The sequence below is a fragment of the Somniosus microcephalus genome, chromosome 15 (genome assembly GCF_052327205.1).
Source record: "Somniosus microcephalus isolate GS21.2 chromosome 15, FLI_Smic_1.0, whole genome shotgun sequence".
NCBI lineage: Eukaryota > Metazoa > Chordata > Chondrichthyes > Squaliformes > Somniosidae > Somniosus > Somniosus microcephalus.
The window spans coordinates 45,849,226-45,874,619 of record NC_141001.1 but is presented as its reverse complement, the minus strand read 5'-3'; the positions used below and the strand labels follow the sequence as shown (position 1 = coordinate 45,874,619).

At 47.8% G+C, this 25,394-nt stretch overlaps 1 protein-coding gene and 1 pseudogene across 1 annotated transcript in view; both read right to left on the bottom strand.

Moving 5' to 3' along the window:
* Positions 1-14,017, bottom strand: part of LOC147106694 (uncharacterized) — a 75,106-nt gene extending 61,089 nt beyond the window's left edge. The window contains exons 1-5 of the mRNA XM_086007742.1: positions 13,865-14,017; positions 6,816-6,895; positions 5,716-5,814; positions 3,238-3,329; positions 31-144 (exon numbers count right to left, since the gene is read on the bottom strand). Of these exons, the coding sequence (XP_085863868.1) occupies positions 31-144; positions 3,238-3,329; positions 5,716-5,814; positions 6,816-6,895; positions 13,865-13,910 (431 nt within the window). The 5' untranslated portion in view covers positions 13,911-14,017. The remainder of the gene's footprint in view (positions 1-30; positions 145-3,237; positions 3,330-5,715; positions 5,815-6,815; positions 6,896-13,864) is intronic.
* A 2,750-nt stretch (positions 14,018-16,767) lies between these two features.
* LOC147106693 (fascin-like) overlaps positions 16,768-25,394 on the bottom strand; it is a 45,928-nt pseudogene continuing 37,301 nt past the window's right edge.

The window sequence follows — 25,394 nt, the reverse complement described above, 5'->3', positions numbered from 1 at the left end:
TTCCATTCTGTGAAAAACAGGCATCCATACCTCTCATGATTCGCGTATAACAGCTCCAGGATTTCTTTCTTCTGTTCCCATGGAGTAGCGTAGAAACGTACAAGACGGACCAGCTCGGTGGTTGGAGTGCACATGTCGGAAGCACTGGGCCATCAGAAACACAAAAGAGGGGGATGAAAGCAGGAAGTGAACAAACTGCTGCTGCCTCATCAAATAACTCCTCCTTCCAGAAAAACAAATAAAAGGATTGGAGCTGTATATATTTTATTTGAGTGACCCAAGTGAAGGGCCAAGATGCACAGTGGAGGGGCCTCACTAAGGTTGAAAAGAATAGGATGGAAAATGAGGTCAATCAAAAAGCAATGATTTGGTGATGTCAAGCTTGAATTTTCAAAATTGTATGAAAAAATTGATTGTATGAAAAAGAAAAGATTGAAGGAGGTAAGGAGTTCCATAGTTTTGAAATCCCAGGAGAGAATGGGGTGAATTTTCACTTTTATGGACGGGTGGAAAATTGCCGGTAGCAGATGGCCCGCCTGTTCTACACACTGCTTGTTTTTTGTTTCTATTGACTGCAATCAAAACGAAAATCGGGCGGTGTGTAAAAAGGGAGGCGTATCCCCCATCACCGGTTTTCCATGTGTCGATCCCCTATCACCGGTTTTCCATGTGTCGATCCCCTATCACCAGTTTTCCATCTGCCTATCCCCTATCACCAGTTTTCCATCTGTCGATCCCCTATCACCAGTTTTCCACCTGCAGATCCCCTATCACCAGTTTTCCATCTGTCGATCCCCTATCACCAGTTTCCCACCTGTCGATCCCCTATCACCAGTTTTCCACCTGCAGATCCCCATCACCAGTTTTCCACCTGTCGATCCCCCATCACCAGTTTTCCATCTGTCGATTCCCTATCACCAATTTTCCATCTGCAGATTCCCTATCACCAGTTTTCCACCTGCCGATCCCCTATCACCAGTTTTCCATCTGTCGATTCCCTATCACCAGTTTTCCATCTGCCGATTCCCTATCACCAGTTTTCCATCTGCAGATTCCCTATCACCAGTTTTCCACCTGCCGATCCCCTATCACCAGTTTTCCTCCTGCCGATCCCCTATCACCAGTTTTCCATCTGCCGATCCCCTATCACCAGTTTTACATCTGTTGACCCCCATCACCAGTTTTCCATCATCCGATCCCCTATCACCAGTTTTCCATCTGTCGATCCCCTATCACCAATTTTCCATCTGTCGATTCCGTCACCAGTTTTCCATCTGCCGATCCCCTATCACCAGTTTTCCATCTGTCGATCCCCTATCACCAGTTTTCCATCATCCGATCCCCTATCACCAGTTTTCCATCTGTCGATCCCCTATCACCAGTTTGCCATCATCCGATCCCCTATCACCAGTTTTCCATCTGCCGATTCCCTATCACCAATTTTCCATCTGTCGATTCCGTCACCAGTTTTCCACCTGCCGATTCCCTATCACCAGTTTTCCATCTGCCGATCCCCTATCACCAGTTTTCCACCTGCAGATCCCCTATCACCAGTTTTCCACCTGCCGATCCCCTATCACCAGTTTTCCATCTGCCGATCCCCTATCACCAGTTTTCCACCTGCAGATCCCCTATCACCAGTTTTCCACCTGCCGATCCCCTATCACCAGTTTTCCATCTGCCGATCCCCTATCACCAGTTTTCCACCTGCAGATCCCCTATCACCAGTTTTCCATCTGCCGATCCCCTATCACCAGTTTGCCACCTGCCGATCCCCTATCACCAGTTTCCCACCTGTCGATCCCCTATCACCAGTTTTCCACCTGCAGATCCCATCACCAGTTTTCCATCTGCCGATCCCCTATCACCAGTTTTCCACCTGCTGATCCCCTATCACCAGTTTTCCACCTGCCGATCCCCTAGTTTTCCACCTGCCGATCCCCTATCACCAGTTTTCCACCTGCAGATCCCATCACCAGTTTTCCACCTGCCGATCCCCCATTACCAGTTTTCCACTAATACAAAAGCAAAATACTGCAGATGCTGGAAATCTGAAATAAAAACAGAAAATGCTGGAAATACTCAACAGGTCAGGCAGCATCTGTGGAGAGACCTTGCATCAGAATTGGAAAAAGTTAGAGATATTACAGGATTTAAGCAAGTGCAGAGGCAAGGAAAGGGGGGAGGGGAGGAAAGAACAAAAGGGAAGGTCTGTGGTAGGGTTGAAGGCAGGAGAGATTAAATGACAAAAGGGATGATTGTACAAAGAAAAAGGAGATGGTAATGGGACAAGTAAAGAAACAAAAGATGGGTCTAGAAGAGGTGTAAATGGGAATAACAGAATCATCAACAGCTGCCATGTGAAAAAATAGGGGCAGAGATTATAGTCTGAAATTGTTGAACTCGATGTTGAGTCCAGAAGGCTGTAAAGTGCCTAATCGAAAGATGAGGTGCTGTTCCTCGAGCTTACATTGAGTTTTGTTGGAACAGTAGGAGGCCGAGGATGGTGAGGTCAAAGTGGGAGTGGAGCAGAGAATTAAAGTGACAGGCAACCGGAAGTTCTGGGTCATGCTTGCAAACTAAACGGAGGTGTTCCGCAAAGTGGTCACCCAATCTGCGTTTGGTCTCCCCAATGTAGAGGAGACCGCATCGTGAGCAGTGAATACAGTGTACTAAATTGCAAGAAGTACAAGTAAATCGCTGTTTCACCTGGAAGGGGTGTTTGGAGCCCTGGACGGTGGGAAGGGAGGAGGTGAAAGGGCAGGTGTTGCATCTCCTGCGCTTGCACGGGATGGTGCCGTGGGAAGGGAAGGGGATGTTGGGGGTGATTGAGAAGTGGACTAGGGTGTCGTGGAGGGAATGGTCCCTTCGGAATGCTGAGGAGGGGGGGGGGGGATGTGTTTGGTGGTGGGATCACACTGGAGATGGCGGAAATGGTGGAGGATGATCCGTTAAATTACACTTTACTTGATGGTCTCTTGTTTTTCTTATTGAGAAACCTAGGTGAAGGGCCAAGGTTCATTGTGCAATACACCAGATTAGGAGAGAAGATGAGGTAAGTCAGGAAGTCGTAGTTAGGCAATGTCAAGCTTGGGTTTTAATAGTCCCTAGATTGAAGGATTAGGGGACGACCGGCACGAGTTAAGATTTGCAGATTTGATCTATTGGGAAAGAATGAGCTAGAGTAGGAGATGTGCAATGAGCTTGAGCTCAACGCAGTGTGGATGTTTGCAGTACCTGCGGAAAAGCCGCCCTGTGGTAATGACTAAATGGGTCAAGACGCTGCTGGGAAGGGCATGATTCAGCAGTTGATCCTTGAAGTCCAGAAGCTGTTGGAAAACCAGAGAGAGGAGAAGAATCAATGAGTAACTGATTCTGATTTATGCTCCATAATGGCGGGATGTCTAGTCCATTTACTGTAGTAGGATTCAAAAAGTATCACTGAAATATAAGCCCCAATTTTCTGACGCCTGTTACATAGGCAGGTCTGTGCCAGCAGCAGGGAAGGTTAGCCTCACTGAATTTCGCTAGGCTGGCCTCTTCTAATTTAAAAGGCTTCTTGTGTATAGAAAACAGACACAGATGGCCTGGCCGGTAGTACAGTCGGGGAGAGAAATCCAGCAAGGCAGTTGCTCCTAAAGGCCATTAAAGAGTGTTTTTTTTATTTGTTTGACCGAACCAATCCTTTTCTGGTAAGAATAATGGAGACAAGGATGAAAACACCTCATTTTGACAATGGAGCCTTCGAGGTCCTGCTGCAGTAGTTGCAACAAAAGTGGGTGGCTTCATTTGGTGGGGAAGATCACCCTCCGGTCAATGCAGAGGTTAAACTGCTTAGATGGAGGTTGCGGATACAGGGAATGGAGTCTCTCAAAGAGGAGGTAACTTAGAGGTATCAGGAGGTGTGCCAAAGTAACTGTACCCACGTGTGCACAAGTAACTGTACCCACGTGTGCACAAGTAACTGTACCCACGTGTGCACAAGTAACTGTACCCACGTGTGCACAAGTAACTGTACCCACGTGTGCACAAGTAACTGTACCCACGTGTGCTCACACTATTTTACTATGGCAGCACAGTTCACATGGCACAAAGCAGAATTGGGAGCTGTGGAACCTTCAGCCAGGTAGGATGCAAAGCATGGAGATAACGGAGTCGGGCAGTCAACTAACAGACAAACTTATTTCATCATAAACAGGTAAATGAACAGTATTTAGTACAAAAACTAGGGGAGATTTTCCTGGGTCTGTTTCCAGGAGCATTGGATCACCTCAGTGCAGCAAATATCGGAAAATTGGGCAGGCTAACCTGTAAAGGAAGCTGCCTAATTTTCCAATATTCGCAGTGCCCAGGGGTCACCTGGGCACAGGTCCAGGTACAAATCTTCTCTATTATGTTTACAATTTTTACTGTTTTCCTTGAAATGTCTGGACAACAAAGATGCTTCTCCTGCACATCTCCTCCTCAACATAAAATTGAACTTTGCAAGGTGGTCGCTCATTTCTTTTGTGGTAAAGCACTGCCACAAGTGATTGATTTATCTCACGCCCTCTGTTGGCTTCAGGCTGACTACTGATCTGAGCCCAAGTAGCCCACGACTGGAGTCACCTAGCCACAGAGCTGTAAATCAAAGGGACTATAAATAATCTTCAGCGATGTCCCTCTCACAGGCTTCATGTCTTCACCCCAGAAACAGCTGTCAATCAAAACCACTACCCTGGAATGTCAATCATTTAGGATATTTGTAATTGAATACAATGGCTTGATTCATTGATCTGTGTCTAATACTTTGAATGACCTGCTCGTGTCTCCTTCCAAGTATAAAGTGAGCAACCAACTTGTGCATACCAAGGAATTCCTGAACTACACATATCTTTTGCCTTGCCCTGATATGCAAAATTTAGCCAGACTGCAATGTAAATTCCCTACAGGTTGCAGAAAACAGCTAGCAATCACTGGTCTTAAACCTGTGTGTGTACAATGGCCCACAATAAAGTAACAAATAAATCAGCTAACAGAAAAAAAACTTCATTTTTGTCACAATGGGCTTGTACCTCTCTTGCTGCCGGTATTGAGCTCTTGCTGAGGTATGGTTCCGCTGATGGTGAATTCCAGTATCTCACCTGCCCAAATGACTATTCTTTGTGTATGATCCCAGATGATGATTATAAGCAGGTTATTTAACCGAGGCAGGGCATCACAGGGCCTGATCCCGTTCTAACTCAACATCTAGAGATGCATACTTGCCAACTGGAGCCACTAGATAGCGCTCGCAGTGGCCGAGGGGCTAAATACTCTATGTGGTGTGGTACTGAGACATGCAGACCAGGAAGACCACAGGTTCAACCTCCTGTCTGTGCTGAAATAGCCGATATGAGCCAGAGCAGCAGTTTGAGGAACAGTAATTAATTCCAATGCCCTTGAATTAGTGAGAGGAAAAATCAGCCCGAGTTCCTGCTGCTGATCACTAGAAAGTGTACACATGGCAAGGTTATATGAGGGCAGGATCAGGTTCTGTGGTGCTGTCCACCACAATCAAATAAACTGCCAACAATTGCCCACACACATACCCCAGCAAGAGTGAGAAAGGAGGATGGGAGAAAGCTGGAACACAAAAAAAGTTACAGGTCCACGCAGGGCACGGAGACTAAAATACAGACCTCAGGAATACCCTTCGAGAAGAAGTTGTGAATAGGCAGATAATTGTGGTAGTACCTCACTGATGCTGCTCTGCAGTAGTGCCAGTGATGATAGGACAGTGTCACACAGAGACTCAAATAGTGCGTAATCCTTTGCCTCCACCGTCTTTGCATCCTTCCAACAAAACAGAAGACAGGTTTCAACACCATCACGATCTCATTCAGACTGAGGACTCCATCTCAACAGAGTCTCACCCTCAGAATCCATTTTCAAGAAGCAGTTTCACCTTCAGGATCCACTTTGAACAGCAAGCTTCTCTATCACGGCGACTTTTAAGGATGGCGTGTCACCAATAGAACCTCCCATTTGACGGAATATCGCCTTCTAGTCTGCCTCCATTTGTCTCTGCCTCAGATATCGCTAGGACCTGCACCTTCCATCGTCACGTGGCAACTCTCACTCCCATTTCTCCTTCCTCCCGCTGAAGACATTCCTGCCCTTTAGTGCCCTCATTTGGGGGTTTAGTGGAGTCAGGTCAATCACTACACCCAAAGTGTAGGGAAGGGGAGGGAGGAAATGGGAGAGCCAGCGAGGAGATATGGCAGGGCAGGTTACTGGGGGAACAAGAAAACGGGCAGGGAAGGGATGGTAATGACTGGGAGAGAGACAGAGGAAACAGGGCAGATAATTGGGAACAGATAGACAAGGGTAGGAAGGGTAACAACTGGGAGAGGGAGAGGAGACACAGATGGGAGGGTAACAACTGGGTAGAGGGGAGAGAGACTAGAGTAAGCAGTTCAGTAAATTGTGAAGACATTTCATGCAGGATGTGAGGGTGCTTAAAAACATTTAAAAATTGTTTTGAAAAATTTGCAACACTGCAAGGTGAAACTGAGATTTTTGAAAACTAGCATTGTACCAGAAAAATCCCAACTGTTACAGAGCTGGTGTTAAAACAGGAATTTTACTCGGAAAGGACAGAGTGCAGGAGAAAAAGGGTGGAGTAGAGAATGTCCCTGTGAGCTTCAGCTTCATCCATAGATATCACCAGGGAACTTCAACGACACATCAACAAGCGGCTAAATCCCACGTGCCATCACCTGACCTGCCGTGCACTGATGCTGCAGTTTGGTGAAAACGGACAAGCGATCAGGCGCAGACTAGAATCATAGTACCTCTTCAGCAGGCTGTTCTGTCTCTTTGTTTTCCCCCTCTTCTCCAGTCCTGGACAGCAGGTCTGCAGAATCAACGTTACCTGCAGCATCAGAAAGGAAGATAATCACCATAAACAACCAGAATGGAGCCATACCAGCAGGCTGAACACTCCTAAACCATCAGTGTAGTTTTATTTTGTCCCAACAAGAAGACGAATAAGAGGCAATTTGTAAGGTACTAAACAGAATAGAACAGGACATTCCTGAGTACTATTTCATGTTAAGCCATGAAACTCAAAAAAGGCAAGTTCAGGATTGATGTCAGGCAATACTTCTTCACAAAGACTGATTGATACCTGGAGTGGTTTGCTGAAAGGAGTCAAAAACTCTGGAACCATTCAAGAGGCAGTCAGATGGGGGACCGTCAGTTTCTATGGAAGGTGAGCAATGGGCCTCTCACATCTGAGAAAGTGGCTGGTCCATAAGTTTGGAATTCTTTGTTTTCCCCAACTTTAGTTCCCTCACTCCTGAAGGTACTGGCTCTTGCTGTGATTTAGTTCAATTTTAACCAAACATTCTCTGGTACCTCACCCAAGTGATTATTCTTCATGTGTGAGTTTAGACAGTGGATGTCGGTCGGAAGGCTATTCAATTGAGGAGAGCATTACAACTGAGCCTGATCCTGTCTTCACTCAATGTCAACACCCTTGCACTTTCCAGGAAGGAGTAACTGGATAGCTATCCATGTGCAGGAACCTTGGCTGATAACACAGGGAAGAAAATGTGGAATGGAGTTTATTTAGAAAAAACAAGAATTCTATGGATAGCCCACTGAAAAACCAGACCATCTGACCAAAGGCAAGAAAAGTGATAATCTCAGTGTCCTGGGGACTAATTAAGTGAAAACTTCATGACAAGGGAGGGGAACGTCAGATAATGAGCCATTCCTAAATGCACTGTGCTCGCCTGGTCCGTGGCACAAAAAGGCCAAAAGAGGCAAAAGAAGAACTGGAGGTTTGGGCGTAAACAATGAAACAGATTTTTAAAAGTTACGTCCTGACAAACAAGTGTACAAAGAGCTATGATTCCAATCCAGAAATTACAGTGGTCCTTCCTGGTTACCAAAATGCACACGGTGCTCACGACCAACCTGGAGCATTAGGAGATTTCCCAAGTTATCTTCCTCGAATGACCTCTGCTTTGAGTCACCATGGGCTGGATTCTGCCATTGGTGGCGGGTTGGGGACGGGTCAGGTGTTCGGCGGCTCCCGCTCCCGCCTCCAATGTCAGGCAGGATAATTTAGCTATTTTGCCCTAATTGGGCAATTGATTCCCAGCGTGTGTGCACCCCTGGCCCAATGAGTCTTTTGGTCCTGAAACGCGCCTCTGATGACGTCATTTATGCAGCTGCATGCAAGGGCTCCAAGCAGCCTTGGTTCATTTACTGCCTCAGAACTTTTATTTGCGACTTTTCTAACGGTTTTGTCCTCTTGATATGTCTACTTTAAGGGCCAAGGCCTCACCCCGGTTTGATGAGGACTCCCTCCATGCTCTGGTGGAGGGAGCCAGAGCTCAGAAGGAGGTGCGGTTTCCTTCCTCTGGGAGGAAAAAACCTCCCCAGCAGATGAAAGCTGTGTGGCTGCAAGTGGCACAGGAGGTCAGTTCGAGGTCAATGTGCAGCAGAACCTGGCTGCAGTGCCGAAAGAGATTTAATGACCTTCTCCGCACAGGAAAAGTGAGTATAACATCACCATTACCCTCAATCTGCTCCCCATCGCCTCTCATCACCAGCACTCTGCATTGTCAACCTCCTCCTCCACATCCCACTTTACCCTTACATCCCTTGCACCCTTAACCATCCCTCTCTCTCTATGTACACATTCACTTAACTATTCAACTATGCTGCCTTCACACTCCCTATTACTGTGATGCTATGACAACAACTAACAACACACAGGGAGAGTCCTTGGCCTTTGGACCTCACTCCATCTTTGTGTCCTTCTAAGCATCTATAACATGGATTCTCTACACTCACTCCATCATTCTCACTCAAACTTCATTTGTGTCCCTCACTGCAGGAAAAGAGAGCCCACAATAAGGGGGAAAGGGCGAAGACAGGAGGAGGGCCACCCTCAATAGCCCAGCTCACCAGCGCTGAGGAGGCGGCCCTAGAGATCGTGGGAGCCGAGGAGGATGTGCAAGTGGGGGACAGACAGACGGGCGCATCAGAGCAAGCTGGTGACAGAATAGTTTTGCATCTCTCTCATTTACATTGCATGAGTGATTGATATGGCTTCTGATGCTCAATCAGATTGACTTATGATCATCTGCACAATTCTTTGTGCATGCAACATTTATATTACATGTCTAACTCATTCCTTTACTACCCCACATGACCATCAACAGCCTCCCTCCCCACTGTCCAGGAGGAACAGCCTGAGCCTCCAGACTCCTCAGAGGAAGCTGCAACTTCTGAGGGCACAGCGTCAGCGGAATTCAGCGCACCCAGCGCAGACACTCACACCTCGGTGGGACCTTCGGGAGATAGAGTAGTGTTGTCACCTGGTGTATCACAGCTCACAAGCTCACAGCAGATGGTGGAGACAGGGACAGCAGTGGAGAGTCCTCGTCGGAGGCCGCAGGGCGCTCCCAGCTCGGCTCAGCTGCATGTCAGCCCTGTGCCTCCGGGTCCATCCAGGAGAGCGGTGATTGAACTCCATGAACAGGAGCAGGAGTCTCTGGCAGGTTTTGTCTCCAGGGTCACAGAGTGTGGAGAGGATGGAGGAGTCCATCATGAACATGAGCAGAGCCTTTGTGGAGGCATTGGCGCATGAACGCATCACCATGGAAAGGATGGCAACCTCCATGGAAAGGATGGCTACCTCCATGGTAAGGCTAGCTACGGTAGAGGAGAGGATGGCTGTGGCCATGGAGGAGCTAAGTCGCCAGAGTGTTGAAAACATGTTGATTGTTTAGAATAGACTGACATCTCTGGAGGAGCGATGGGCAGCTATTGAGCAGAGAAACCAGAGCTTCATGGAAGTTCTCTGGAGTAGGACTGCCAGTGCAGAAACGGGTCCTTATGGCTCCCCTGAAGTGCAGCAAAGTGCGGTCAAGCTACTTGCTAGCTCTGAAGTGGGGCTGACCCATGAGAGGGATGTTGCTGGCAGACAACAAGGAAGTGGGGGCTCCTCGCCAAGCGCTCATTCTCCCATGCCACTGCGGAGCCCTCGGTCAGAGCCCCACCAGAGTCCTCACCCAACTGAAATGGGCATCTCATCCCCTGCACAGCCGCAGGAGCAGCAGACTGTTGGCGAGCCCTCACAGGCTCGCAACCCCAGAGGACACCTGCCAAAGGTGTCGAGGCAGGAGCAGCATGAAAGTGAGCAAGAGGCAGGGGAAGCACTATGTAGGAGCATGCATAAGAGGAAGGTAAAGCACAAGTAGTCACAAGGGTAGTCACTTGAGTGTTCTGTTGTGTTTAATTGTTAAATGCCATCCTTTAGTGAATGTAATAAAATGAAGTGATGGCAAACTGTTGAAGTTCTGGGCTGTGTCATTTTGCAAATGGAAGTTCCACATTGAGGACTCAGGGTGACTTGGATTTATCATGATGGTGGTCAGAGTGATAGGAAGCCGTAGGTTCTTGTCATTGTCTATGGTGTGGTAAGAAGGTGCGAGCCAAATGTGTTTGATTGGGCAGCCTAAGCAAATCTGGCCAAGATGAGTGCATCCCTTGCATCCCGGGCAGCAATGTGCTCGCGTGCTGCTGCCGCTGGTTGATGCGCCTCCACAAGGTCTTTGTTCTCGCTCTCCTCATCCTCATCTGAGGAGGCTATGCGCTGAGCCACTTGTCCCTCAGGCAGCTGCAAGCCACGATGCTGTGTGAGGTTGTGCAGTGCACAGCAGAGAACGATGATTCTGGAGACCCTGGCTGCTGAGTACTGCAAGGCTCCACCTGATCTATCAAGGCATCTGAATCGCATCTTCAGCAAGCCGATGGTTTGTTCGATAATGGATCTGGTCGAAATGTGGCTGGAGTTGTAGCACTCCTCAGCTTCGTTGGATGGCCTCCTGAACGGCGTCATTAGCCATGTCTTCAGGGGATAGCCCTTGTCTCCAAGTAGCCATCCGCAAAGTTGGTTTGGCAACTGAAGAGCGGAGGCACACTAGACTGGCGCAGGATGACGGAGTTATGGCAACTGCCAGGGTACTTGGCGCAAACATGCAAAATTTCCTTCTTGTGGTTACACACCAGCTGCACGTAGAGGGAGTCGAAGCCCTTGCGGTTGACAAAAAGTGCTGGATTGTGATGGGGTGCCTTAAGGGCCACATGTGTGCAGTCTACGATGTCCTGCACCCTTGGCAAGCCTGCCATATTTGCAAATCCAACCGCACGTGCAGTGACACTTGCTTGATCCTTGGAGAAGTTTACGTAATTGTGCGCCTTTGCAAAGAGGCATCAGTTACCTGTGTGATGCAAGTGTGTGCGGCTGCCTGGGAGATGCCGCTGATGTCTGCCGTTGATCCCTGGAATGAGCCTGAAGCAAAAAAGTTGAGTGCGGTGGTGAGTTTTACGGCCACTGGTAAGGGGTGTCCACCCGCTCCTCTGGGCTCCAGGTCTTGCTGCAGCATTGCGCAGATGTCACCCACTACCTCTCGCGAAAGTCTCAGCCTCCTTTGGCACTGCTGCTCAGTCATGTTGAGGTAGCTCATCCTCTGTTTGTAAACCCTGTTTTGGGGGCATCTCCTGCGGCGACGTGCTTCCCTACGCTGGCGCCTTCTGGCCTGTGCAGCTTCATGTGGGTGAGCAGCAGGTTGGCGCTCCTGTTGTTGCTGCTGCTGCTGTTGTTCCGGGTTCTGCTGCTGCCATGGCTGGTCTTCGTCCGAATCTGAGGTCCAGGAGGAAAGGGAATAAATGGTTCCCATGCTGCTGGTATATACCTCAGTTGAGGAAGCGCTCAGTCAAGGTGAGGAGAGGGTTTTCCCAGGAGGTCACAGTGGAGATGGATCTCAGCTTCACCACTTCCAAAATCAGTGGACCTGCAAAAAGTTCTCCAAGACCTGAGAAAACAAAGTTCTGCCACCTGCAACTGATCCTTGTTGAAAACTCCGTGGCGCTGCAGCTGTTAGGAAGCCAACCACTTGTGAACCCGACAGGATTAGCTGGCGCGTTTCAGGAGAGACGTGCAGCACACTGGAAATGTGGGAAACTTTGAAAGGCCTCTCAAAATGGGATTATAGGGGTCGTTAAGTAGCAGTTAAGTGCCTTAAGGGCCTATCCCGCCGCTTGGAGGCGGGACCGAAACGGAATCTGCAAGTCCGCATTTGGGAAAGTTGCGCAGAGGCGGGTTGAAGGCGGGATCGGAACCCGCCGCCATTTTTTGCAACTTTCCCACCTGACCCGCCTTCAAACCCGCCTCTTCGGGGCTGGCAAAATCCAGCCCCATGCATCCAGTTTTCAACTGGACATTCTGATTTCTGAGTGAGCATTACTGAAATGTGAACCAAACACAAAAACAAATTTTGTATTAATAAAAAACTTGCAGTCAGAGATTGCAAGATGTAGGTCCTGGGTTGCTGCAGTAGGGAAGCGGGGGCACGTGGCCGCTGGAGGGATTTGGAAAGAAATTGATGAGAGATGTGCTCAGAGACAGTGAAGTGAGTACTTTTGATTGGCTTAAATTTTCTAGAAACCAATTAGGATTTTTGCGTGATGGACATTTCACATGTATGACAAACACACACTAAATGCAAGACTTTTTTTTATATACTAGGAAATTTACCTAACATTGCTCACAATGTCAGGGAATGCACTCATTTATAAGGAAAAAGGAACATTATACCATGTAAAACACAATGGGGCAGACTTTCCACTCCTTGCACCAGGGCGCACCACACAGAGAAGATTTGGACGGGGAGGATCGCATGCCGGCAACAAGCCCACGCAATGTCCAAGCGCCCTGCCCAAATTTCCTCTAAGCGATGCTCCTGACGATCATTTATGCCCAAACACAAGTAGAGGAAAATTCACCCCAATGTGTTATTCTGCTGCTGAATTGTTAGTGTATGTCAATTTAAGGCCAACAAATCTAACTGATATTAAGCAAACACTGGAGGAGTCCATTCAAAGATGAAGGCTCAAGATCTGGCTTTGTTTGTGTCAATTAACATCCTGCAGATATTGTGGCTCCGGTATTTTCTGTTCATGGAGAGTTTCCCCTGGCCTACTTCTCTTTCCGGCACCCAGATCTTGAGTTCCTGGAGCTTCTCACTGTTACCAGTCTGACTCGGTTCCCACAGCTGACCCAGCTAGCAGACTACAACTTTCAGGATGCACCATACAAACACATTGTGGACAAAATTCCTCCGAATGCAGATTAAGCAGCTTCCCTTCTGAATCCAATGAAAACTGCCACATTTGGGGAAAGGCGTTTATTAGATCAGGACTTTTTAAAATGATTGACAGTAAAACTCGTCATTCACGCAGTATGCCAGGGCTTGTTATTTGTAATTCCCATACTGTATGCTCTGTTCAGCAATTGGAAAGAACCGCTAGTACCAAAATCCAGGAGGGTATATATTAGGATGAATGAATGATTTGAAGATAACTGTAAAAAAAATTGTATAAAAAGCACAAAATAATTTAAATCTTGACCTTGAGCTTTTGAACTCTCTGAGGTACCTTTGACAGGACAACTACGGCATGTAACCAACACATGAAGAATGTCCACTTAGGCAAAGTATTGGAGGACACCTGACACCCATGAAACCCACACCCCCATCAAGAGAAAACACCTAGAGAAGAGGAGAGAAAATTAGTGCAGAGTCGATACATGGCCCTTAAGAAACAAGCAGGAACTGCGCCCCCACCCCAAAAACTTTCCTCTTACTCCTCACTATGAAAACTTCCATTTAACCTGACGAGTCCCCTTTAATAAGATTTCAGGAATAGAGTTGGAGAATGGATCCATTCTTCGGCTCTCCTCAGCTCCACAAGAACCGTGGACTCAGCCTGTTCTAATCCCCTTACACCTCTTCTCTCAGCAGTGTGCTACTCCTGTCCTTACCTGCTGCGCTCTCCATGTTCAGATCCTTTTCCTGACCCGAGTGCATTGCGCCGCTGTGTGCGGTATCTGGTTGCCCGGAGACCGCAGATCAGAGGCCTGGCCTGCAGGAGACGCACCATCGCTGGGGGAGCGTTACCTGAAACCGGCCTGAAGGTCCGGACCATCCACAAGGGAGAGGGAGCCTCCTACTGGCTTCTTTATGGGTAAACATCTTTCTTAAAAGTTCACAAAACCAGGATACAATGTTACTACATTAACTGAGTGTTTTTCAAGCTTGCACATAATTCTGGTTATTCCACAAGTTGTTAGTTTTTTTTTAAATTCTAAAATGATAACACTTGGAGTAAGGAATGGTCATTGAGTCCATCAATGCCACATCTATAGCACTTGATACTGGTCTTGACCAACATCTCTCACTCCCCAAAATAAAGGTGATTTTTTGTGATTTTAGAGAATGTAATAGTCATCTTGCACCCAAAGGGAATGCACCAGAAGCATTAACCTGTCCTTTCTCTTTACAGATACTAATAGATCTGCTCTGTACTTCCAGCATTTTCTGTTGTTTTTTTGGTTAAGTCGCAGCACCTACTATTGTATTGTTTCCCGTCTTCATTACCTCTCTTCCTTCTGGTTCTGTTTATTCAATGTATCTGCTTCTTGCTTTCTCTTCAGGTGAGTGAGTCAGAGTTACTCCGTGCAGCCCCACTACTTGGGAGATAGTGTAGTAACCTGGGAGGTTATGAGTAACCTGATCCACCAGGTGGTGCTGTGGCAATTGGTCTCCTGAGTTAAGTCTGATCTGTACTGGTTGTACTCTTTGTTTTTGCTGCCTCATGGCAGAAGCTTTTATGTGCAAGTGTTGATTAAACCATGTTACGGAGTTAACCTGTGTCTGTCTCCATCTATGGCCACCTCAAGATACCACAGTCAGTGGCATTTTTGCCCAAAGAGCAAGGAGCAGAAAGAGGATGGTTGAAGAAGGGAAATAGAGGGTGGAGATAGAGAAAAGGAAGGAAAATTAAGGCTGGATGGGAAGTGTGAAGGAGAATCAAGAGAGAAAGTGAAATTATAATGACTACTGCTATGAATGTTGGGATATCCTAGTTGGATAAAAGTATTATGGGGAGCGAGTCTGAGTTTAATATAAACAGACTTGACTGTAGCTGTACAGTAATATTTTGTAAGATATTCCATACTGGATATAGAATAGAAAGCCTGGCACTGAGGCCCTGGAGCTAGCAAAAGGCTGCAGCTATTTCTGGGAGCTCAGAGCCAAGTGGGAAGCTGAGAAGAGAATGCACTGTCAGTCCATTAATCAAGATGTTGGGCAACGTAGACTACACCTCTGACCTGGTTGCTCTCTGCTAAGCATGTTATTAGCAACAAACAATAAGAAAAGGCTGGCTGCGATCAATCATAGTTCAGATTTAGTGATTACGAGGTAATGATGGCACTCAAAATATCAGGATAGAAAATGTAGTTTAGAGGGGTGTTTAACAAAAGTTTAACACTCTGGAAGAAATGTTGCATACATTTTGGTGCTCTTTGTGTCTCTTTTTGCCATTTGCAATTACACAAACTGAGTTGGGAAGGAAACAGTTTTTATATCGAATTGCTGCTAATAGGTCTCCTATGGCATTGGACACAGTCATACAAGGCCTAAGGCACAGTATATTGCAGTTCTGCTCTTTAATCCTGGGCACACCCCTGCTGCTGTCACTCGAGTTGTGGGGGGAGGGAGGAGGTAGCCTACATATTCTTCTTCCATTCATCCTGACTATGTTAAAATCAAGACTATCATACTATCTCCTATTCTAACTCATTCATGCAATATTCAAAACTGGAATTCCTTACCTCCAACCATCTTCTCTTCCTTTTACACTCCACTTTTCAAACCCAAGCTCAATGTCATCTAATCATTACTTCACCTTCTTGCCTACTGTTTTGAATGTTAGTGCATTTTGAACAGTAGAGATCTTGATCTTTTATTTGGTTTCTCAATTTAAAAAAAATGTCTTACTAAACAACTGTTAATCAACTGCCACCCATCAAAATGGCTATCCCAAACCAAATGTTGATCAATAAAGAGAGGAAGAGGCTTTAAAGCATAATGGCCTAGAAATTCAGTAGCGCCCCATTTGGGGCACCAGCCTCGCTTAGCGCCCCAGAAGTAGTTGCAGCCGCCCGCCGGAAATTCATTTTGCGCACCCCAGAGGGAAGCGCGGCGCTACTCGAGGCGCCCCGCATCCCTCTTGGGGCGCTGCAGCTGAAGATCGCGGCGCAACATGCCGCAGCGCCACACGCTGCGGCACGGCGCGCTGCGGTACTGCAGGCCTTCCTCCCCTTCTTAAAGGGGAGGGGCCTTCTGCAGCGCGATCGAGGATTGCGAGTGCCGGCAAAAGAGCCCGGCACCGAGGAGAAGTGCTGGGCTCTTGGAATGCAGCCGGCACTCCACGGGGGTGGGGGGAGCTCAGGAGACCGGGGACGGCAGCGCGGAGAGGTGCTGGCAGGCGGCCAGCAAAAAAAATGGCCGCCCCGCACCTCCTTTAATTAGCGCCTCTACCGCCGCAGGTAGGCCCCCCTGAACCGGTCACAAATAGCGTCCGGCGTTAAAGCAGGGGGCACAACTAAATATCACGATCGGGGCGGTAGCGGGGCGCTACACACACCGATGACGTCATCGGTAGTGGCGCAGCGCTAACAGCTAGCGCCGCCATTAGCGTTCTGCTAAATTTAGCGGGAGGCATGGCCAGTGGCTTCCGACCCACTTAGCTCCCTCTTAAGGCGCTAACAGGTGGCGCAGCCCACTGAATTTCTAGGCCAATATATATAATTTATTCTAGCTATTCATATAGACTTATTCGGGGGTTTAATGTGTTTGTGTTGATTCAAGATCAGATCTTCTAAATTGACCAATAAAGGAACATTGTGGCAGACTTGGCATCGTCCCCTGTTGCTTTGAAGTCTCCGCTCTGTTGTGTTATCATGTATTTGCCATTGGGTGCCTTGAGGATCAGAACATTGGAGCCGACCAGCTGAATAATGAAGTTGATTGGAATCTCTCCAGTACCAGCGATGAAGCCGTCTTTATCCATTTCCCAATACTTGTCCGTGGACACTGAACCAGAACATAAAGAGGCAGACAGAGATTAACCAGGGATTTACCAGAATTCAGATAAAAGAGTCATTCAAGAGGAGTTTTAATTGAGGGTTTGGAAAGAAAAGTCGATTGGACTGGTGCAAGATAGGAGCGCACAATTAAAGGGGCAAGTGTAATCTGTTGAAATTCTCAAATAACCCTCAGTGCTATAAAGGAAGTACTCTGTGCATTTATTGGTGTCTTTGGTCACTGCTTGTTTTAGAGTTTGACATGGCAGTTCCACCTATGACAGCCTGCCTGCCTGCCTGAGGGTTGCAATGTCCTATATGATTGTCCTCTGTTACAATTCCCAGTTTTAATAGAAGAGTTTCACTACAGCTATGAATGCTGGGATAGCCCAGCCTTCAATGCTGTCTCGTGCCTTGTTTCACTTGCCAGCAACAGAAAACAGGATAAAACACTTGCAAATCCCAGAGAGAAAGATAAATATAGAATAAGGGGCACAGAGAAAGAGGGAAACAGAAGAGAGGGAAACAACGATAAGAAAGAGTAGAGAAGAATACTGTGATGAAAATGAAATGTTTTGTCCATGGTATATATTTTTATTTTCTTTACAGTTGTGGTAAACCACTGTATTGTATATTGCCACCTCTGGGTGGCGCTGTGTATGGAGGCATGCCTCAGCTGACTCCACCCACCACTGTGTGGGTTTCGTTCAGACTTGTTCAGTCACTCACGAAGAAGCATGGTCTCTTCTTAGCTAATAAAAGCCTTATTCATCTCTTCTTTCGACTCATCATCTCTTCTTCGACTCATCACCTTTTATGAAGTAATTGATAAGCGTATCAATTTTATTAGCTAAAAGTTAAATGGCGACACCTGAGGAGCAACAACAGCAACGGATACAGCAGACATTGCTGAGAGCCCTCAGACCACCACGCCTGGACCTCGACCCTCAAGATGTGGGTGCATCAGCCAAGTTTGAACACTGGCTGAGCTGCTTTGAATCCTTCCTCGCAATCTCACAGGTTACAGAGGAGGATCACAAACTGAAAATTTTGACCGCCCAGGTGAGCCATCAAGTATATATGCTAATCCGGGACTCTAATACGTACGTGGCGGCCCTCGAGCTACTAAAAGGGCAATATACGCGCCCAGTGAACACAATTTACGCCCGACACCTCTTGGGATCCCGCAGGCAGCAACCGGGAGAATCGGTAGGGGCATTTGCACGGGCGCTACTGGCACTCTGCAGAGACTGCGATTGTAAAGCGGTAACGGCTGTGGAGCACGCGCAGGGACTCGCCTGTGATGCCTTCGTCAGGGGCCTCCAGTCAGACCACACCCGGCAGAGACTGCTAGAAAGCAAGGAACCCGACCTGAAGACGGCCATTGCCCTTGCGCTCTCGTTAGAGGAGGCCCACCGAAACCTCGAGGCATACCCCCGTAACGGCGCCGAGACATGGCAATCGAAACCGTGGGACACGGGACCGCCGCCCCCGGCACCAACCGCTGCAGCGACCCAACCGAGACAGCAGCCTCCGGTAAGAACTGCTTCGATGCCCAGTAACCAGGCCCAAAAATGCTTTTTCTGTGGCCAGTTAAAACATCCCAGAGCGCACTGCCCAGCTAAGACAGCTACCTGCTCGGGCTGCGGGAAGAAAGGCCATTACGCTAACGCCTGCAAGGGGAAGCCAGCCAGCAGCGCAGCGTGCGGGCCGTGGGAGCAGCCATCTTATCCGCCATTTTGTGTACCCCCGGCCGCATGGCATCCGCCGCCATCGTATCCAACGCACTCAACCGCCATTTCGTCACCGGAACCGACCACCGTCTCGGCGGATGACTATAGTGACTCACTAAGCCACATACTGGCCTCCGTGACGCTGGATCAAGGCCACCCTCACCATCTATCCAGCTCCATGATGGATATCGCGGTAAACGGCCGCGCCACCAGTTGCCTGATCGACAGCGGGAGCACAGAGAGTTTCGTCCACCCCGACACGGTACGTAGCCACTCCCTCACGATTCTGCCAACGCACCATCGCATTTCTATGGCGTCCAAGTCCCAGTCAATGGACATCAGCGGCTACTGTGTGGTGACCCTGTCAGTAGGGGGCACTGAATATAAAAAATTTAAACTGCTAGTCCTGCCCCGTCTTTGCGCTGCCGTCCTGCTAGGGTTGGATTTTCAGTGCCACCTTAAGAGTGTCACACTAGCATACGGTGGACCCCTCCCCCCACTCACAGTCTGCAACCAACAACTTTTAAATCGCCCGCTGCAAACCACCTGCAGCCTTTCCACATTAAAAGTCCCCCCCCCTCCCCTGTTCGCTAACCTCACCCGCGACTGTAAACCCATCGCTACCAAAAGCAGGCGGTACAGTGCCGGGGACAGAGCTTTTATCAGCTCTGAGGTGGAGCGGCTCTTGAAGGAGGGCATTATCGAAGGTAGCACTAGCCCCTGGCGAGCCCAGGTTGTAGTCGTTAAAACCACTGCAAAACGCCGCATGGTAATCGACTACAGCCAAACCATAAACCGGTACACCCAGCTGGACGCGTACCCCCTCCCTCGCATATCTGATATGGTCAATCAGATTGCGCAATACAAAGTATTCTCCACCATCGACCTTAAGTCAGCGTACCACCAGCTGCCCATCCGCCATGAGGACCGCCAGTATACTGCCTTCGAGGCAAACGGCCGCCTCTACCACTTCCTTAGGGTCCCCTTCGGCGTCACCAACGGGGTTTCGGTCTTCCAAAGGGAGATGGACCGAATGGTTGACCAGAACGCGCTGCGGGCAACCTTCCCCTATTTGGATAACGTCACCATCTGCGGCCACGACCAGCAGGACCACGACGTTAATCTAGCAAATTTCCTCCGTACGGCCCAACGGCTGAACCTAACGTACAATAAGGAAAAATGTATGTTTCACACCAAGCGCCTGGCCATCCTCGGCTGCGTGGTGGAGAACGGAGTCATCGGGCCCGACCCCGACAGAATGCGCCCCCTAATGGAGCTACCCCTTCCCCACTGCCAAAAAGCACTGAAGAGATGCCTGGGGTTTTTCTCCTACTACGCCCAGTGGGTGCCCCTCTATGCAGACAAAGCCAGGCCCCTCATCAAAGCCACCTCCTTCCCCCTGACACCAGAGGCGTGTGCAGCCTTCACTCTTATCAAGAACGATATCGCGAAGGCCGCAATGCACGCGGTGGATGAGTCCATCCCCTTCCAAGTGGAGAGCGATGCCTCCGACTTCGCCCTAGCCGCGACCCTTAACCAGGCGGGCAGACCCGTGGCCTTTTTCTCAAGGACCCTCCAGGGCCCCGAGACGAGACACTCCTCCGTCGAAAAGGAGGCCCAGGCTATTGTAGAAGCGGTGCGTCACTGGAGGCATTACCTGGCCGGGAAACGATTTACCCTGCTCACTGACCAGCGTTCAGTAGCTTTTATGTTTAATAATAAGCAGAGGGGTAAAATCAAGAACGACAAGATCTTGAGGTGGAGAATCGAACTCTCCACCTACAATTATGATATCTTGTATCGGCCAGGGAAACTCAATGAGCCCCCAGATGCCCTATCACGTGGTACATGCGCCAACGCGCAGAGTGATAGGCTGCAGTCCCTCCACAATGACCTCTGCCACCCGGGGGTCACCAGGTTTTTCCATTTTATCAAATCCCGTAACCTGCCCTACTCCATCGAGGAGGTCAGGACCATGACCAAGAGCTGCCAAATCTGCGCCGAGTGCAAACCGCACTTCTATAGGCCGGACAGAGCAAGCCTGATCAAGGCCACCCGCCCCTTCGAACGCCTGAGCGTCGATTTTAAAGGGCCCCTCCCCTCCGCTGACCGCAATGTGTACTTCCTCAACATAGTTGATGAGTACTCCCGTTTCCCCTTTGCCATCCCTTGCCCAGACATGACCAGTACCACGGTCATCAAGTGTCTGAATGACATCTTCGCTCTGTTCGGGTTCCCCAGCTATATACATAGCGACAGGGGCTCATCGTTCATGAGCGACGAACTTCGGCAGTACCTGCTAACAAGAGGTATCGCCACGAGCAGGACCACCAGTTACAACCCCCGGGGGAACGGCCAGGTGGAAAGGGAGAACGCGACGGTTTGGAAGGCAGTCCTCTTAGCACTAAAATCTAAGGGCCTTCCGACCTCCCGCTGGCAGGAGGTCCTCCCTGCAGCGCTTCACTCCATTCGGTCACTGCTTTGTACTGCCACTAATGCGACCCCTCATGAGAAAATGTTCGTTTTCCCCCGGAAGTCTACATCGGGAACCTCGCTACCGGCATGGTTGACTTCTCCTGGGCCCGTCCTACTGCGGAGGCACGTGAGGACGCATAAAACGGACCCCCTGGTCGAGCGGGTGCACCTCCTACACGCCAACCCCCAGTATGCCTGGGTGACATACCCAGACGGGCGGGAGGACACGGTCTCCATACGAGATCTCGCACCCTCGGGTACCCCTGAATTACCACCGTTATCCCCCTTACCACCGTTATCCCCCTTACCACTGTTATCCCCCACCACCCCTCCCAACCCAACCCCTGCAGACGGCATGCCAAAGCCCCAGGAATCTTCGCCAACCACCCAGACACCAGACCCGACGTCGGATGCTGCAACACCACCGCCGCCACCACGACGATCAGGACGTCAGACAAGGCCTCCTGATAGACTTAACTTGTAGTACCCTTCACCCCGCCGGACTTCACATTAAACAAGGGGTGAATGTGGTAAACCACTGTATTGTATATTGCCACCTCTGGGTGGCGCTGTGTATGGAGGCATGCCTCAGCTGACTCCACCCACCACTGTGTGGGTTTCGTTCAGACTTGTTCAGTCACTCACGAAGAAGCATGGTCTCTTCTTAGCTAATAAAAGCCTTATTCATCTCTTCTTTCGACTCATCATCTCTTCTTCGACTCATCACCTTTTATGAAGTAATTGATAAGCGTATCAACAGTATTTCTGGAATGAAGATAATTTCTCTTTGAAAAAATTCAGCTTGGGGACGGAACATTTCATTAAACCAGTATATTCACTGCTGGAGCCAAACTAGCTCCAATGAAACAGTGTTGTGAGTATGTTAATGGTTTCATTGGGACCTTGTTTACCTGCTTGTACTTTTCTTAAAATAGTCAAGTAAGATAATTATTCAGTAGATGAGAAAAAATCTCAGTCTATCTCAATATTACATCAGTTTAACTGGAAAGAACCAAGTCATATAGTTTAAATCTGTGGGCTCTAGACCCCAGACATCCTCTGTTTTAAATTCTGTGGATGTTTGACAGCCTTACACAATTGTGAAAGACACATATTTGGTTCCCTTTGTTTTTGGTTGAACTTCAGAGAGGATGGAAAATATATTTTGAACAGCTTTACTGCAGTTATTCTTGTATTCCTGTATTGCAGGCTATGTGGATGTGCCATGCAGATACTCCATGGTGGGTAGATACAACCCCATGTGTAGTTTAATGTTACGGCTGCTGCTGCAGACTTAGTATTATTAAGCGATTTAGCAAAGTATATTGTTTTATATCTGTGGAAGTGTAAAATATATGTTCTACAGTTACGTGAAATCTGACATATTGACTTTATGCTACTCTTTTACCTTTTTAATATACCTGATTTGTAGTTTATAGCCTAAATCACACTGCCTGATAGACAATTTATTCTTCCACTAGCCAAAGACTAGGAGAACATGAAAGGGCTCTTGCCAAATCCAGAAAGTTATTACAGGGGTTTCGATTGGACCACAGAGAATGTGATATTAGAGGATATTGGGGATAATTTTCATAATATTGGGGATAAAACCTAGCGGCGCGGATCGCACACCTGTTGTAGAACCCACAGTTCTTAAACCCTTTAGTTTCAATGGGATGAAAATCGGGCAGGATCCTCTCAACAGGTTATCACCCAGTTGGTGAATTTGAAAGTAACTTCCATTGTGTGCATAAGGTCATACTCTGGTTTGTAGCGAGTAAGCACTCACTCATGGGGCTGGGTCTTTGTCTTGAGCATGAGAGAAATAACTGGTAGAAGTCTAAAAACTTAACAAGTACATTAATGCCATTTTGATAACCCCTGCAGCCTATCTGAAAGATACAATTTGGCTGTTTTAAACACATTTATGTTTTAGGAGTTGAAAGGTACACAGTTCATGAGTGAAAATCTCAAACATGGGATTTGGCCAATGTTAACAGTTCTACTTGCTGCCCTCCTTTAGAATAGCTGCTTTGAGGCAAGAAGGGGCAAAGTTTTTATCTGGAATTCCTGCTCATGTGAATTCATGAATGGGGAATGTTGTCTTACAATCTACTGTCCCCATTCATGTGGTCAATGGAGCAGAACTTCATGATTGCATAGGTGGGAGGAGTTGAACACAAAATGTCTGCTTCCACACTAGCTTAACCAGAAGTTCTAAGCCTCAAACAGGGAAGCTATAGGTGACTAAACAACACCTTTGACATCTCCCTTTATAACATTTAGGAATGTGGGCAAATTCAGTAGACAATGGCCCGGAATTTGCGGTGGGTAATAACAGTGAATGAACAGCGTTCACTGTTATTACGCAACTAATTATCAACTATTTCTTTGGTGCTGGATTTCCTTTAAAGCATTTTTGTATTTTCTCATTATCCTTGGTTCAATGGATTCCTCATCTCATGTACAACTCATGGCTGAGAGGGGAGGTTGGTATCCTGCTGATGGGTCGGGTGAGCACAGGATTGGGCTTGGCTGTGGTACCCCACACAGTTGAATTGTCTGCTGCCATTAATAACTAGGCTGACACATGAAGAAAGGTTACTTGGGTGAGGTACACCCACAAAACCGTATCTCTGCAAGAGTCACCTCAGGAGTGGAGAAGATGGAAAGAACCCTAATTGTCTCTGGTTTACAAAACAGCTCTAATTAAATCGAAGCTAAAATTACTTATCTTTCTGAGAGATGACTAGGGTTCTTTCAAATGGGTTACTGCACTGTATTGATGATAAATTTACCAAGTTTGAATTGGTAGTAGCCATCTTCATCTGAAGTCATCCTACTTGCTTCATGCATGGGTCTGTTGCCATCTAATCTTTGTGTCCCAGAACCAAAAGCAACAAAGCCAAAATCACTTTGCAGTATTAGGGTGGTCGGTTGATGAGTTTTAGAATGAATTCTTGAGAATTATCTGTGAACCAACGTACAATGATATAACTACTGAAACTCACAGCTTAAATCCTCCTCACGAGTCTTCTTTTGTTCAACTATTATCAGCTCAACTGATGAACAATTTTTAATAGGGAGGTACATAACTCAGGACCATAGGCAGAATACATATAATTTTTGAAGTATTTGGATATTTGGATATTTCCCCTTTTATTGTTTGTATTTCTATCTCTTTTTGTTTTGCTCAGCAGCCAGTAGGGTCATCATGTGCGCTGGTCACAGGCCAGGTTGCCAGAATGTGACAGGCTTGACCAAGCTCCTGCTTCTCTGCTTGTCTGATGTTAATTTCCCTTCCTCCCCCTCTCCCCCACCCCCACCCCTCTCCCCCACCCAAAGCTGGAAGATGCTGCAGCCTTTGCTTGGCACCCGCCTGCTTAATGCAGTAAAGATCAGGGATTGATTGGCGTGGAATTTTATAGACATCGTCACTGATACCCAATGTTACTTCTTCACCATCACCCTTTACTCCACAAGTGACGATATCCTGCTTAATTGTCAGCTGGATATCAAGTCATGGATAAGCCAGAATTTTCTCAAGATTAATACTGGCAAGATGAAAGCCATCTTGCTCAGTAATGGAGAGGGTTGATGAGGGTGGTGCAGTCGATGTATATATGGACTTTCAAAAGGCATTTGATAAAGTATCACGTAATAGACTTGTTAGCAAAATTGATGTCCATGGGATTAAAGGGACAGTGGCTACTTGGATATGAAATTGGCTAAGGGACAGAAAGTAGAGAGCAGTGGTGAACGGTTGTTTTTCAGACTGGAGGGAAGTATACAGTGGTGTCCCCAGGGATTGGTGATGGGACCACTGCTCTTTTTGGTATATATTAATGACCTGGACTTGGGTGTACAGGGCATAATTTCAAAGTTTACAGATGACACAAAACTTGGAAATGTAGCAAACAGTGAGGAGAACAATTGCAGACTTCAGGAGAACATAGACAGACTGGTGAAATGGGCAGACATGTGACAGATGAAATTTAATACAGGGAAGTGTGAAGTGATTCATTTTGGTAGGTAAAATGAGGAGAGGCAATATAAACTAAATGGTACAATTTTAAAGGGGGTGCAGGAAGAGAGAGACCTGGGGGTGTAGATACACACATCTTTGAAGGTGGCAGGACAAGGTGAGAAGACTGTTGAAAAGGCATACGGGATCCTTGGCTTTATAAATGGAGTACAAAAGCAAGGAAGTTATG